This window comes from Rana temporaria, chromosome 11 (assembly GCF_905171775.1).
Source record: "Rana temporaria chromosome 11, aRanTem1.1, whole genome shotgun sequence".
NCBI classification, from domain to species: domain Eukaryota; kingdom Metazoa; phylum Chordata; class Amphibia; order Anura; family Ranidae; genus Rana; species Rana temporaria.
Window position 1 is genome coordinate 36,835 of NC_053499.1, and position 17,040 is coordinate 53,874.

At 52.2% G+C, this 17,040-nt stretch overlaps 1 protein-coding gene across 1 annotated transcript in view; it reads left to right on the top strand.

Annotated features, from left to right (window-relative positions):
- PDE3B (phosphodiesterase 3B) overlaps positions 1 to 3,894 on the top strand; it is a gene marked incomplete at its 5' end in the record, with an annotated part of 40,449 nt that extends 36,555 nt beyond the window's left edge. Inside the window, 3 exon segments of the mRNA XM_040327857.1 lie at positions 244 to 405; positions 1,358 to 1,610; positions 3,573 to 3,894. Of these exon segments, the coding sequence (XP_040183791.1) occupies positions 244 to 405; positions 1,358 to 1,610; positions 3,573 to 3,790 (633 nt within the window).
- Positions 3,895 to 17,040: the final 13,146 nt, after the last annotated feature.

The window sequence follows — 17,040 nt, forward strand, 5'->3', positions numbered from 1 at the left end:
CACATTCATCACGCTGTAACAGACAGAAAAGCGCGAATCGTCTTTTACTAACACGAAATCGGCTAAAGCAGCCCCAAGGGTGGCGCCATCTGCATGTAACATCCCCTTCATAGTGCCGTTGTACGTCACCGCGCTTTGCTAGAGCATTTTTTTTTTTCACGATCGTGTGTAGGCAACGCAGTTTTAACGGCCAAAAAGGGAAAAATTACGTTTTTTTTTTTTTAAATCTCCGTTTCTCCTCAGGTGAACGATGTTAGCAGTAACGGCATTGACTGGACCAATGAGAATGACCGCCTTCTGGTGTGCCAAGTGTGTATCAAGCTGGCCGATATTAATGGGCCGGCGAAGACGCGGGAGCTGCATCTGAAGTGGACGGAAGGGATCGTCAATGAGTTCTATGAACAGGTGGGCAAATTAAACGCAATAAAGAAATTCACGTTGACGAATCGATTATAAAACAGGCAAAATTTTAATTGATCGGCACCTTTCGGAAATGCACGGCGAGGCCCGAGGACAGCTCAGCAAACCTCGGAAAGGCTCGGGAGGTCTATCCGAGGTTTGCAGAGGTCAGCTGATCTGTTCTCGGGCCTTTTCAGGCCGTTTCCGATGTTCTCCGGCGCCCCCTACCAAGGATGGACTGGCCATTGGGACTACAGGGAGTTTACCGGTGGGCCGATGGCTCAGTGGGCCGGCTTCAGTGACAGCAGAGCGCTGCCCCCCCCCTCCGCTCCTCTGTCTCTTCCTTCCCGCAGCGCTCACTTCCTCTCCCTCCCCGCAGAGCTCAACTGGGGGGAACAGAGAAGCAGGGGGAGGACCAGAGCAGCAGGGGGGTCAACAGCGGAGCATGGGGGAGGCCACATACAGCTGACTCAACAGCTATGGCCTGGGAGTTTCTCGCTTCTGCCTAATCTTGTCCCTTAAGGGGGGGCACCAAACTGATTCTTTGCCCCGGGTGAAATAATGTCTAGCTTCCCCACTGGTACTGCCTATAAGACTACCAGTACTAGCCGTTCTACTCTAATAAAGTAGAACAGCTAGTGAAGGGGGAGAGGGGGAGAGGGGCCTTGGGTGGCCAGGGGGGTGCGGGAGTTGTCTGGCCGCCATGGGAGAGACCTGTCAAAGTGGGCCAGTCTGGATGAAGTCCAGGGCCAAATTTTTGTCCCAGTCCAGCCCTGCCCCCTACCACTGGCCGCATGCGGTATTGCAGAACAAATTATTTTTGTTTCCATTGACTTCAATGGGGAAACTCGCTTTGATATGCGAGCGCTTTGGATTACGAGCATTCTCCCGGAACGGATTATTCTTGTAATCCGAGGTTCCACTGTATTTTGTTTGAATTTGTTATCATTTCATCCAGGGGGACGAAGAGGCGAGCCTGGGTCTTCCCATCAGCCCCTTTATGGATCGTTCGTCTCCCCAGCTGGCCAAGCTGCAGGAATCCTTCATCACGCACATTGTGGGGCCTCTGTGTAAGTCGTACGATGCCGCCGGATTGCTGCCGGGGAAGTGGATGGAGAAGGAGGAGGAGGAAATGGAGAGTGAAGGTGACGATGACGAGGATGGTGATGACTTTGAGTCGGACGATGAAGAGGTGGACGAGGACAATCCCGGTATGTCTGTGTTACAGGACAGATGTGGAAGGGGTGGGTGGAAGGGGGTGTAGGGGGCCTTAAAGCGGAGTTCCACCCAAAAGTGGGAAATTTGTGAGGTCAGGTACTGACTTTAAATGAGAAGTCCTGGATCACCATCAGCTTTCCATTTCATCCCAAAGGTCTTCAGTAGGGTTGAGGTCTGGGTTTTGTACAGGACAACTGAGTTCCTCCATGCCAAAGCATGACTGTGCCCTTCCTTGTGTACAAGGCCAGCTCCATAAACTGGACATTTGGCCAGTTTGGTGCGGAGGAACTCAAGTGTCCTGTACAGAGCCCTGACCTCAACCCGACTGAACATCTTTGGGATGAAATGGTTTGCTATAACTGTGAGAATGATGTTTTTTGGCGCCCCGTGTGGGGCCCAAGGTGGGAGCCAGGGCTCCTCATGCAACATTGGTACCTCACAAATGGGCCCAAATGACCACAGATACTCTCCAAAGTCTTGTGGAAAACCTTCTCAGTAGAGTGGAGGATGTTATAGCCAAAAAGGGGGGTAACGCCATATTAATAGCCATGGGGGAGTGGGCAACTTCATATTAAAGCAGTAGTAAACTGCTATGCAAGGCAATGTCATAATGTGCTAGTATGCATCGCTTCCATCTTCACCTGGTCTTTCTTCCTTCCGGGACTCCGACTGTGTGAGTGGCCAGAGCCGCGATGATGTCACGCTCGCGCGTGTGTGCAGGAGCCTCCATTTATTGCACAGGACAAAATCATGCACGGGAGTTTACTCCCACTTTAAAAGCCATGGGGGGAGGGGGCAACTCCATATTAATGGCCATGGGAGGAGGGGGCAACTGCATATTAATGGTCAGGGGAGGAGGGGACAACTCCATATTAATGGCTAGGGGAGGAGGGGGCAACTCCATATTAATGGTCAGGGGAGGAGGGGGCAACTCCATATTAATGGCTAGGGGAGGAGGGGGCAACTCCTTATTAATGGTCAGGGGAGGAGGGGCCAACTCCATATTAATGGTCAGGGGAGGAGGGGACAACTCCATATTAATAGCTAGGGGAGGAGGGGGCAACTCCATATTAATGGCTAGGGGAGGAGGGGGCAACTCCATATTAATGACTAGGGGAGGAGGGGGAAACTCCATATTAATGGCCATGGGGGAAGGGGGCAACTCCATAATAATGGCTAGGGTAGGAGGGGGCAACTCCATATTAATTGCTAGGGGAGGAGGGGGCAACTCCATATTAATGGCTAGGGGAGGAGGGGGCAACTCCATATTAATGGCTAGGGGAGGAGGGGGCAACTCCATATTAATGGCTAGGGGAGGAGGGGGCAACTCCATATTAATGGCTAGGGGAGGAGGGGGCAACTCCATATTAATGGCCATGGGGGAAGGGGGCAACTCCATATTAATGGCTAGGGGAGGAGGGGGCAACTCCATATTAATGGCTAGGGGAGGAGGGGGCAACTCCATATTAATGGCTAGGGGAGGAGGGGGCAACTCCATATTAATGGCTAGGGGAGGAGGGGGCAACTCCATATTAATGGCTAGGGGAGGTAGGGGCAACTCCATATTAATGGCCGGAGGAAGAGGGAACAACTCTATATTAATGGCCATGGGGTGGAGGGGCAACTCCATATTAATGGCTATAGCGGAGGGTAACTCATATATTGGCCATGGGGTGGAGGGGCAACTCCATATTAATGGCTAGGGGAGGAGGGGGCAACTCCGTATTAATGGCCATGGGGGAAGGGGGCAACTCTATATTAATGGTTATGGGGGGGAGGGGGTAGCTCTATATATTAGCCATGGGGTGGAGGGGCAACTCCATATTAATGGCCATAAGGGGAGGGAACAACTCTATTTTATTGGCCATTAGGTGGAGGGGCAACTCCATATTAGTGGCCCTTGTTTTTTTTGTAACCCATTCTCCTCCTCCCATAACTTCTTGTGCGTCTTTCAGAGCCACAGAGGCGGAAACGTCGGAGGCGGATGTACTCGCAGATCATGCACCACCTCCGGGAGAATCACAAGATCTGGAAGAAGACCATCGAGGAAGAGGAGAAGGCCAAAGCCGACAGCGGCAAAGCGCCGGGCCTCGAAGGATCCGATGAAATCCAGGTCATCGAAGAAGCGGACGAGGAGGAGGAAAGACAATCGGGAGAGGAGAGGAGATGCTGAAACTTTTTCTCAGAGTTGCGTCGGGACGGTGCGGCCGACGTTTTTGCCGCCCCACCGCCAGGCGTTTCACGTACTGTAAAAAGTTGCAAGAAAGAAAAAAAAAGGCCTTATTACTGTGAGCGGACGCTGGCTGCCCCGGCCACTCTATGCACTTTTGTGGAAATACAAACATTTATATAGAATGACGTTTATTCCTCTGTGCCCCACCTGGTGCCTCAGTACCCAATCGGATGCTGCCTCGCTGAATACAAAGCTTTTTTTTTTCTCCTTTTTAAGGTACTTCGTTACAATCATAAAAAAAAAAATGCGACTTTTCTTACCAAAGCAGCCACAGAAGTTATTCTTTTTTTTTTTTCCTTTCCACCAATTTTTTATTTTTATTATTATTATGGAAAACTGTGCCTGAAAAATACTGTGCGGAAGGAATGGGTCTTTCTGTGTTTTTTTTTCGTTTTTTAATGATCGCAGTCTCATTGGTTCCATCCGTTTTGATTGACTTGGACGGGAAAAAAGAAATGCGTCGTTTTCTGATGCTTTTAAATGTGTTGTGTATAATAATCCGCTTGTGTTTTACTTTTATTTTAAGGAAACTTTTTTTGTTTTCAGGTGTTGAAGTCGCAGGGGCCGCTAGTGATGGTCGCCTTCAGCTCGACGCGTTCCGTAATATTGGAGGTGTTTTGTAGCTTCTCCAACCCAATTCTTCAGTTCTAAGGAGTGTCGGAAAGATACCCCAAGATCTTCATCCAATCACCATGGAGACGTTGCTCTTCCAATAGGAGGGAAAATAACTCCTTTGGCTCCGGCATTATCGCCCGGGTCTTGCTATCTTTTATAGCTAGATTCAGGTAGCCATGTGTATCTTTAAGGCGGCGTAGCGTATCGTATTTACGATACGCCGCCGTAAGTCAGAGAGGCAAGTGCTGTATTCACAAAGCACTTGCCTCCTAAGTTACGGCGGCGTAGCGTAAATGGGGCCGGCGTAAGCGCGCCTAATTGAAATGAGGATGAGGGGGCGTGTTTTATGTAAATGACTGGTGACCCGACGTGATTGACGTTTTTTTACGTGGACATATCCCAGTGTGCATTGCTCCAAAGTACGCCGCAAGGATTTCGACGTGAACGTAAATTACGTCCAGCCCCATTCACGGATGGCTTGCGCAAACAACGTAAAATTTTCAAATTTCGACGCGGGAACGACGGCCATACTTAACATTGACTAGGCCAGCTATTTGTTCGACTAACTTTACGCCGGAAAAAGCCGTACGTAAACGACGTAAAAAAAAAATGCGCCGGGCGCACGTACGTTTCTGAATCGGCGTATCTAGTCATTTGCATATTCTACGCTGAACTCAACGGAAGCGCCACCTAGCGGCCAGCGGGAAAATTGCACCCTAAGATACGACGGCTTAGGAGACTTACGCCGTATCTCATATCTTAGCCTAATTTAAGCGTATCTGTGTTTCCAGAATACGCTTAAATTTACGACGGCGCAGATTCAGAGTTTTACGACGGTGTAAAGCTATCTGGATCCAGCTATAAAAGTATAGATGTAAATCAGGGGGTCTCCAAACTTTGTAAACAAAGGGGCCCGTTTTTTGTCCTTCAGACTTCAGGGGGGACGGACTGTGGCCATTGGGAGTAGAACATTTCCCAGCATTAGGTTGGAGTAAACAATGCCCCGTCTTTGGTGTCGGAGGAATTGTGCCCCGTCATTTGTGTCATTGGGAGGAATTATGCCCCGCAGTTGGTGTCATTGGGCCCCATCCTTGGTGTAGGTGGTAGCAACTGTACCCCCATCATTGGTATCATTGTTACCCCATCTTTGGTGTCATTAATAGGAATTGTGCCCCATCGTTTGTGTCAGCGGTAGGAACTGTGCCCCATCATTGGTGTAGGCGGGAGGAACTGTACCCCCATCGTTGGTGTCATTGGGCCCCATTGTTGGTGTCAGCGGTAGGAACTGTGCCCCATCATTGGTGTAGGCGGGAGGAACTGTACCCCCATCATTGGTGTCATTCGTAGGAATTGTGCCCCATCGTTGGTGTCATTGGGCCCCATTGTTGGTGTCAGCAGTAGGAACTGTGCCCCACCATTGGTGTCATTGTACCCCATCGTTGGTGTCTTTGTGCCCTGTTGTTGATGTCCTTGGGAGGAATCATGCCCCATCATTGGGCTCCATAATTGGTGTCATTGGGTTTCATCGTTGGTGTCAGTAAGAGGAACCGTGGCCCATTATTCATGTCATTGGTAGGAAAGATGCTCCATCATTGGTGTCACTGGGAGGAATTGTGGCCCATCATTGGTTTTATTGGGCCCCATTGTTGGTGTCTTTGGGAAGCATTGTGCCCCTTTAGTCGGTGTTGATGAATAAAATAGGGCCTCTGAGGGCCAGATAAAAGCAAGCAAGGGGCCACATGCGGCACCTGGGCCGCAGTTTGGAGATCACTGATCTTGTTTTGGGCACAGGCAGGTTTTACCCCCCAGGTGATCTCTATGGTCTCCTTGGCCACACCCCCCTACAGTTAAAAACAGACATGAGGTCACACATAACCCCTTCAGCGCCCCCTTGTGGTTAACTCCCAAACTGCAATTGTCATTTTCACAGTAATCGGTGCATTTTTAATGCATTTTTTGCTGTGAAAATGACAATGGTCCCAAAAATGTGTCCAAAGTGTCTGCCGTAATGTCGCAGTCACGAAAAAAATCGATGATCGCCGCCATTAGTAGTAAAAAAAAATTTATAAAAATGCAATAAAACTATCCCCTATTTTGTAAACGCTAAAAATTTTGCACAAGAAAAAACCGATAAACACTTATTGCGTTTTTTTTTTTACCAAAAATATGTAGAAGAATACGTATCGCCCTAAACGGAGGAAAAAAATATGTTACATATATTCTTGGGGGATATTTATTACAGCAAAAGGTAAAAAATATTGATTTTTTTTCTAATTTTCGCTCTATTTTTGTTTATAGCGCAAAAAATAAAAACCGCAGAGGTGATCAAATACCACCAAAAGAAAGCTCTATTTGTGGGGAAAAAAGGACGCCAATTATGTTTGAGAGCCACGTCGCACGACCGCGCAATTGTCGGTTAAAGCGACGCAGTGCCGAATCGCAAAAAGTGGCCGGGTCCTTTAGCTGCCTAAAGGTCTGGGTCTTAAGTGGTTAATATCTCTATCCTGGCGATATCACAAAAAATTCACTCTTCAGCCATTTGACTAGAAGGATTAACACATATGCAGACATCAAGGATAAGATTATGTAGACGAAACGCGCAGGGATGGGGGGGAGGGGGATGTTCACCCCTTTCAAACCTTCCATCCCGTCCTTGGACAATCTGCCTTGACAACGCTCCATGGTGATTGGATGAAGGTACCTGTGTAGAGATAAATATTGGGATCTCCTCCAGAACTGAAGAAGTGGCTTGTGGGAGCTGCGAAACGCGTCGTCCAACTGAAGACTGACCACCTAACTACTACTACTAGCTCTACCACGACCTGGATACCTGAACCTTCACAGACAATGATGGTTATACCAGTTTTTTATTTTTGTTTTTTCCTTTTCAGTTGCCGTTCTGTGGTAGACCCTCAAAGAAAGAGAAAAAAAAAAAAAAAAAAAGAGAAAAAAAAATACAAAAAAAAAAAAAAAAGCTTAAATATTTCAGTAATGAAGGGATTTTATTTTTTTTAATTAGGCGATTATTATTATTATATATAAATATATATTATATATATTTTTCCACTCTTTTTCTCAGGATTGGTAGGTAAATGTGTAAGATTTGTAACACCCGTGTGATGCGATGTGTCGGCTCCTCAAACCTTAACCCATCGTTTATAGCAGATTCTACAATATACGTATTATTATTATTACCCGTTTTATCTGGTCCCTCCCCCATGTATTTCAGGTCCCCGCCTCCCTCTCTGGGGGAGGGGCCCGTCTATTCCTCACATCTAACGCTAACATTTCAGGTGCCGAGGGGTAAAAGATGAACCCCCCTCCCCCCCCCCCTTTTCTCACACATGCAGATAGTATTGCTCAGACGCGTCCTTCGCGCAGGAATGCCGCAGTCCGGTGCGAAAAGTGGCGATGACTACTAGTTTTCGCGTTGCAGCTGTATCCTCGCGCCGCCGCTCGGGGGGCGCCATTCGCGGGGAAGCCTTGTAAAGGCGATGACAATCCTGTACTGGGTACATCGGCCGCTCTGACTACATACACTAAAGACGACTGACGGTGAGGGGTTAATTCGCAGTGGGCGGGGCTTGTGTGTGCGCGGAGATGCAGCACTGGCGCTCTAATGTTTTATTTTTTTAATAACAAAAATGAGGTCTAATTTTTATTTCCACCGCATCCAAAATATATATATATATATATATATATATATATATATATAAACAGCCATTGGATGACGCGCTTTACCTCCAAAATGTATTAAATTCCCATTCAGTCGGTGCCATTGGCTGAAATTTTTACCTGAAAGTTCAAATCAGGCTTGCAGCGGAGGTGTCTGCTTTGTAAGGTAATGGGGAGGTGCTTAGGAGAGCATACATCATGAGTTCTGTGTGGGCGTTACCATTGTGCTGGCATTCTTCAGTGACTCACAATGTGGGCTGGAGGCGGGGGGCAGTGACAGAGCTCCGCATGGGCGTTACAGCTGTGCTGGTAATCTTCTGTGACTCAGAGCGGGCTGGAGGTGGGGCGGAGTGACAGAGCTCCGCATGGGCGTTACCACTGTGCTGGCATTCTTCAGTGACTTGCAAAGCAGGCGGGATGCAGTGACAGACCTCCGCATGGGCTTTGCCACTGTACTGACATTCTTCAGTGACTCACAAAATGGGCCGGAGACAGTGACAGAGCTCCGCATGGGCGTTACCATTGTGCTGGCATTCTTCAGTGACTTGCAAAGCAGGCCGGAGGCGGGAGGCAGTGACAGAGCTCCGCATGGGCTTTGCCACTGTACTGACATTCTTCAGTGACTCACAAAGTGGGCCAGTGACAGAGCTCCGCATGGGCATTACCATCGTGCTGGCATTCTTCAGTAACTAACAGAGAGGGCGGGGGGGGGAGTGACAGAGCTCTGCATGGGCATTACCATCATGCTGGCATTCTTTAGTGACTGACAAAGCAGGCGGGGGGCAGTGACAGAGCTCCGCATGGGCGTTACCACTGTGCTGACATTCTTCAGTGACTCACAATGCAGGCTGGAGGCGGGGGCAGTGACAGAGCTCCGCATGGGTGTTACCACTGTGCTGACATTCTTCAGTGACTCACAATGCGGGCTGGAGGCGGGGGCAGTGACAGAGCTCCGCATGGGCGTTACCACTGTGCTGACATTCTTCAGTGACTCACAATGCGGGCTGGAGGCGGCGGCAGTGACAGAGCTCTGCATGGGCGTTGCGACTGTGCTGGCATTCTTCAGTGACTCAGAGTGGGCAGGAGGCGGCGGCGCAGTGACAGAGCTCCGCATGGGCGGTACCATTGTTGGCAGGAGGCGGGGCAGTGACACACAGACTGCAAAGCTGCGTTGTGTACTTCCTTACACTATGGAGAATCCCTCCTGGGAGGGTCACCCTAGCTAAGGGGTGGGGGGGGGTCATGAGGATCTCCAAAGGTATGTTTGGGTTTTGTGTTCCACTGTTTGGCTGGAGCTGACTTCTAATATTACATTATCAATACGTTCATCTGCCAATGAGGAGCCACATAGCTCAGTGCTCCCTCTTGTGGCCAGTGTTGTGCAGTGCAAACCAGTGAGAAGCCACCAGAACTGAATATTTATCTATTCTATTTATTTTTAAATAAATTGCCACCAAAAGAACTGGCGCTCTTATTGTAACCCACGTTTTTTCCTCGCTGTATTCTAGGAACAGCTGGGGGAGGGGGAGCTTGTAGATGGGGGAGGGGGATCAGCCGGTGGGAGGGGGAGCTTGTAGATGACGGCGGGGGAGGGAAATCAGCCGGTGAGAGGGGGAGCTTGTAGATGACGGTGGGGGAGGGGGGATCAGCCGGTGGGAGGGGGAGCTTGTAGATGACATCGGGGGAGGGGAGCTTGTAGATGACGGCTGGGGAGGGGGATCAGCCAGTGGGAGGGGGGGCTTGTAGATGACGGCGGGGGAGGGGGATCAGCCGGTGGGAGGGGGAGCTTGTAGATGGGGGAGGGGGATCAGCCGGTGGGAGGGGGAGCTTGTAGATGACGGCGGGGGGAATCAGCCGGTGGGAGGGGGAGCTTGTAGATGGGGGAGGGGGATCAGCCGGTGGGAGGGGGAGCTTGTAGATGGGGGAGGGGGATCAGCCGGTGGGAGGGGGAGCTTGTAGATGACGGCGGGGGGAATCAGCCGGTGGGAGGGGGAGCTTGTAGATGACGGCGGGGGAGGGGGATCAGCCGGTGGGAGGGGGAGCTTGTAGATGACGGCGGGGGAGGGGGATCAGCCGGTGGGAGGGGGAGCTTGTAGATGACGGCGGGGGAGGGGGATCAGCCGGTGGGAGGGGGAGCTTGTAGATGACGGCGGGGGAGGGGGATCAGCCGGTGGGGGAGGGAGCTTGTAGATGGGGAGGGGGATCAGCCGGTGGGAGGGGGAGCTTGTAGATGGGGGAGGGGGATCAGCCGGTGGGAGGGGGAGCTTGTAGATGACAGCGGGGGAGGGGGATCAGCCGGTGGGAGGGGGAGCTTGTAGATGACGGCGGGGGAGGGGGATCAGCCGGTGGGAGGGGGAGCTTGTAGATGGGGGAGGGGGATCAGCCGGTGGGAGGGGGAGCTTGTAGATGGGGGAGGGGGATCAGCCGGTGGGAGGGGGAGCTTGTAGATGGGGGAGGGGGATCGGCCGGTGGGAGGGGGAGCTTGTAGATGACGGCGGGGGAGGGGGATCAGCCGGTGGGAGGGGGAGCTTGTAGATGACGGCAGGGGAGGGGGATCAGCCGGTGGGAGGGGGGGTTGTAGATGACGGCGGGGGAGGGGGATCAGCCGGTGGGGGAGGGAGCTTGTAGATGACGGTGGGGGAGGGGGATCAGCCGGTGGGAGGGGGGGTTGTAGATGACGGCGGGGGAGGGGGATCAGCCGGTGGGGGAGGGAGCTTGTAGATGACGGCGGGGGAGGGGGATCAGCCGGTGGGGGAGGGAGCTTGTAGATGACGGTGGGGGAGGGGGATCAGCCGGTGGGAGGGGGAACTTGTAAATGACATCGGGGGAGGGGAATCAGCCGGTGGGAGGGGGAGCTTGTAGATGACGGCGGGGGAGGGGGATCAGCTGGTGGGGGAGGGAGTTTGTTGATGACGGCCTGAACTCAAGTTAAATGTATTTCTTTTTATGGTGAGTCCTTTAAACCTTCCAGTGGGAGGCCATTGTACTAACCCCTCCCCCCGGAGGCGGTGCTAGTCCCGGGACAGGATGTCGCTGTGGTTGGATGGGCTAGCGGCTCCCCCTGACCGGTGCCTTCAGTTGCTTATTTCCTGGTTTAAGGGGGACTTCTCATACCAGCACATAACTTTGTAGCCAGTCAGTGTCCCCCTCTTTAGGGTTCCAGTTGCACCTGTTCATCTGCAGCGTGACTTCTCTACCTGAGAGCCTTCCTTGGCATAGAACTATTAGTATGACAGGTACTCTTTATATAGAAATGAATGGGCTGCACACTGATGTAATACCAGCTTTAATATAACAAATGGAAGGCTCACAATGTATAGTTTTGCCTATCCTCTGCCTGCTCCAACGTGTCATGGATTAAGCCCTAATGGGGAGAAACACGTTGAAGCAGGAAGGTGGACAGAAGCTTCCTTGCCATATACGTTTATAACAGGTGTCCTTCAAATAGTAATGAAGGGACGGCACACTGATCCCATCACCAATGTAAAACCAGCTTCAATATAATAAATGGGGGACTCGCAATCTTGCCTGCCTAACACATCATGGATTAAGCCCTGTTGGGGAGAAACATGTTGGAGCGGGAGGTCAGATGAGACTGTATGTTGTGAATCCTTTACTAAAGCTGGATGATTTTTATGATTGCGGACAAACCAATTTCATCTTCATTTAGGCGTGCGGTTGGGGGAGCGAGCACCCCTTCATTACTACTTGATCAGTGGCCCAGCTGAGCCGTGATGTCCTCCTGGGCGTGCACCTGCTGGGATATGGAGGTACAGGGTCCTGGTTTGATTTCACGGGCGCCCTTTAAATGCCAGCTCCGCCCCCTCCACCCAACGCGTTTCGTCCTGCTTAGGCTTCATTTAGGCGTGCAGTTGGGGGAGCGAGCGCCCCTTCATTACTAGTTGATCTGTGGCCCAGCTGAGCCGGGATGTCCTCCTGGGCGTGCACCTGCTGGGATATGGAGGTACAGGGTCCTGGTTTGATTTCACGGGCGCCCTTTAAATGCCAGCTCCGCCCCCTCCACCCAACGCGTTTCGTCCTGCTTAGGCTTCATTTAGGCGTGCAGTTGGGGGAGCGAGCGCCCCTTCATTACTAGTTGATCTGTGGCCCAGCTGAGCCGGGATGTCCTCCTGGGCGTGCACCTGCTGGGATATGGCGGGTCCTGGTTTGGAGCAGCACTGATTTCACGGGTGCCCTTTAAATGCCAGCTCCGCCCCCGGGACGTCAGTTACAAAGTCAGGTGATGGTGTCACCCTCCCGGGACGGATTCTCCATCATGTAGGATAAATACAAGGCTCGGCCGTGATAGGGTGACACCTTCTGGGAGGAGACGGAAATGACCGCGAGGAAATGTGCCCATCGAACGCGGAAGTGGGAGGGGGGAGGTGGCATCCATCACTAGGTGGCAGTTTCTGGACGTTTTTCATAGACGATCTTCTATCTGTGGCCAGCGGCGGACAATCCTGGCGGGGGCCAATACCAACGCAGACACGTCTGAACGATCGGGGGGCGCGCCCAGCATGTGAATATCACTGCCGTAAAGGAGCGCGGTTGTGGGTGAGGCTTCATTGGCATAGGCCGGGCTCCCGCAGTGCCCCCCGATTTCCAACAGGATCAGTTGCCCACCGAGCCGAGGTTTTGGCGCCCAGATTTGGCCAACGGTGAGAGTCCAGCAGATTTCATGGCACTTTGTTCTGGAGGGAATATGTGCGAAACTTGTTGTGGGGGAGGGGGAAGGGGAGGAGCTCCAGGATCTGTTTTCTGCAATGTTGGGATTTTGCACACAAAGAAAAATAAAACTTTATCTTCACCGATCAGAAGATTCCATTCCTTCCGAGCGCAACGCCGACTTCATCAGAAATCACAGAATATACATTTGTGAGCGTCTGTACACGTCATACCGTACACGTCACGCTGAGATCCTGTACACGTCATACCGTACACGTCACGCTGAGCTACTGCACACGTCATACCGTACACGTCACGCTGACTGCTGTACACGTCATAACGTACACGTCACGCTGAGCGTCTGTACACGTCATACCGTACACGTCACGCTGAGCGTCTGTACACGTCATACCGTACACGTCACCCTGAGCGTCTGTACACGTCATACCGTACACGTCACGCTGACTGCTGTACACGTCATACCGTACACGTCACCCTGAGCGTCTGTACACGTCACGCTGAGATCCTGTACACGTCATACCGTACACGTCACGCTGAGCTACTGCAAACGTCATACCGTACACGTCACGCTGAGCTACTGCACACGTCATACCGTACACGTCACGCTGAGCGTCTGTACACGTCATACCGTACACGTCACGCTGAGCTCCTGTACACGTCATACCGTACACGTCACACTGAGCTACTGCACACGTCATACCGTACACGTCACGCTGAGCGTCTGCACACGTCATACCGTACACGTCACACTGAGCTCCTGCACATGTCATACCGTACACGTCACACTGAGCTCCTGCACACGTCATACCGTACACGTCACACTGAGCTCCTGCACACGTCATACCGTACACGTCACACTGAGCTCCTGCACACGTCATACCGTACACGTCACACTGAGCTCCTGCACACGTCATACCGTACACGTCACGCTGAGCTCCTGCACACGCCATACCGTACACGTCACGCTGAACTCCTGTACACGTCATACCGTACACGTCTTGCTAATGTCCAGTACACGTCACGCTGAGCTCCTGCACACGTCATGCCGTACACGTCACGCTGAGCTCCTGCACACGCCATACCGTACACGTCACGCTGAACTCCTGTACACGTCACACTGAGCTCCTGCACACGTCATACCGTACACGTCACACTGAGCTCCTGCACACGTCATACCGTACACGTCACGCTGAGCTCCTGCACACGTCATACCGTACACGTCACCCTGAGAGTCCGTACACGTCATACCGTACACGTCACCCTGAGCTTCTGTACACGTCATACCGTACACGTCACGCTGAGCTCCTGCACACGTCATACCGTACACGTCACACTGAGCTCCTGCACACGTCATACCGTACACGTCACACTGAGCTCCTGCACATGTCATACCGTACACGTCACACTGAGCTCCTGCACACGTCATACCGTACACGTCACGCTGAGCTCCTGCACACGCCATACCGTACACGTCACGCTGAACTCCTGCACACGTCATACCGTACACGTCACGCTGAGCTACTGCACACGTCATACCGTACACGTCACGCTGACTGCTGTACACGTCATACCGTACACGTCACGCTGAGCGTCTGTACACGTCATACCGTACACGTCACGCTGACTGCTGTACACGTCATACCGTACACGTCACCCTGAGCGTCTGTACACGTCACGCTGAGATCCTGTACACGTCATACCGCACACGTCACCCTGAGCTCCTGTACACGTCATACCGTACACGTCACGCTGAGCTACTGCACACGTCATACCGTACACGTCATGCTGAGCTACTGCACACGTCATACCGTACACGTCACGCTGAGCGTCTGTACACGTCATACCGTACACGTCACGCTGAGCTCCTGTACACGTCATACCGTACACGTCACACTGAGCTCCTGCACACGTCATACCGTACACGTCACACTGAGATCCTGCACACGTCATACCGTACACGTCACACTGAGCTCCTGCACACGTCATACCGTACACGTCACACTGAGCTCCTGCACACGTCATACCGTACACGTCACACTGAGCTCCTGCACACGTCATACCGTACACGTCACACTGAGCTCCTGCACACGTCATACCGTACATGTCACACTGAGCTCCTGCACATGTCATACCGTACACGTCACACTGAGCTCCTGCACACGTCATACCGTACACGTCACGCTGAGCTCCTGCACACGCCATACCGTACACGTCACGCTGAACTCCTGTACACGTCACACTGAGCTCCTGCACACGTCATACCGTACACGTCACACTGAGCTCCTGCACACGTCATACCGTACACGTCACGCTGAGCTCCTGCACACGTCATACCGTACACGTCACCCTGAGAGTCCGTACACGTCATACCGTACACGTCACCCTGAGCTTCTGTACACGTCATACCGTACACGTCACGCTGAGCTCCTGCACACGTCATACCGTACACGTCACACTGAGCTCCTGCACACGTCATACCGTACACGTCACACTGAGCTCCTGCACATGTCATACCGTACACGTCACACTGAGCTCCTGCACACGTCATACCGTACACGTCACGCTGAGCTCCTGCACACGCCATACCGTACACGTCACGCTGAACTCCTGCACACGTCATACCGTACACGTCACCCTGAGAGTCCGTACACGTCATACCGTACACGTCACCCTGAGCTTCTGTACACGTCATACCGTACACGTCACCCTGAGCTTCTGTACACGTCATACCGTACACGTCACACTGAGCTCCTGCACACGTCATACCATACACGTCACACTGAGCTCCTGCACACGTCACGCTGAGATCCTGCACACGCTCACAATTGTTGGATTTGATACAAATAAATGAGAAGAAAAAAACTGATTTCTGCTGAGCAAAAATATTTATTTTGTTGTTATAAAATCTGAACAGAATAATAATAAAGATAATGAATGTGTATAAATAGGAGTAGAGAAGACGTCCGGAGAACATACAACATACAGACAACACGGGAAGATTTACCCAACACTCCGTCTCACACGCGGCCCTGACAGATTCCCCCGCAGTGAATGTCGGATTCTCCGCTTTATAAACTTTCCCCCAAGTGTTATATAGAAAACTAAATAAAAGTCACCTAAAACCACAGCGTTCACCATCTGCACCGTGATTGGATGAGATCGAAGTCACTGGGGGGGGGGGGGGAATAAATCCAAACCTGGTTACCAGCAGACGTGACGCGGCAGGGAGTGTGGAGGAGGGGCTCAGCACTGCAAGAAATGTGGGGGAGGGGCTCGGCACAGCAGGGAATGAGGAGGAGGGTCTCTGCACTGCAGGGAATGTGGGGGAGGGGTTTGGCATTCATTGGAGTATGAAGGGGGGGGTTGCCCAGCCCTAAAGGGAGTATGGGCGAAGCAGGTGGACACTGCAGGGAGTACGGAGAAGCAGCAGGTTCACACTGCAGGGAGTACGGGGAAGCAGTGTGCAGGGAGTACGGGGAAGCAGTGTGCAGGGAGTACGGGGAAGCAGTGTGCAGGGAGTACGGGAAATCAGCAGGTCCATACTGCAGGGAGTACGGGGAAGTAGCAGGTCCATACTGCAGGGAGTACGGAAAAGGAGCAGGTCCACACTGCAGGGAGTACGGGGAAGAAGTGCGCAGGGAGTATGGGAAAGCAGTGTGCAGGGAGTACGGGGAAGAAGTGCGCAGGGAGTATGGGAAAGCAGTGTGCAGGGAGTACGGGGAAGCAGGTCCACACTGCAGGGAGTACGGGGAAGCAGTGCGCAGTGCACAGGGAGTATGGGGAAGCAGTGCGCAGGGAGTACAGGGAAGAAGTGCGCAGGGAGTATGGGAAAGCAGTGTGCAGGGAGTACGGGGAAGCAGGTCCACACTGCAGGGAGTACGGGGAAGCAGTGCGCAGTGCACAGGGAGTATGGGGAAGCAGTGTGCAGGGAGTACGGGGAAGCAGTGCACAGGGAGTATGGGGAAGCACCTGTTCACAGAAGCAACCAATAAGATTCCAATCTCTCCCCCATGGGAAGATCAAAGATCTGTCCAAGGATGTCGGGGAGAAGATTGGAGATCTACACAAGGCTGGAATGGGCTACAAGACCATCGCCAAGCAGATTGGTGAGAGGAGACAACAGTTGGTGGGATTTATTCAATAATGGAAGAAACACAAAATAACGGTGACTCTCTCTCGGTCTTAGTGTTGCCATCTCATCCCTATAAACC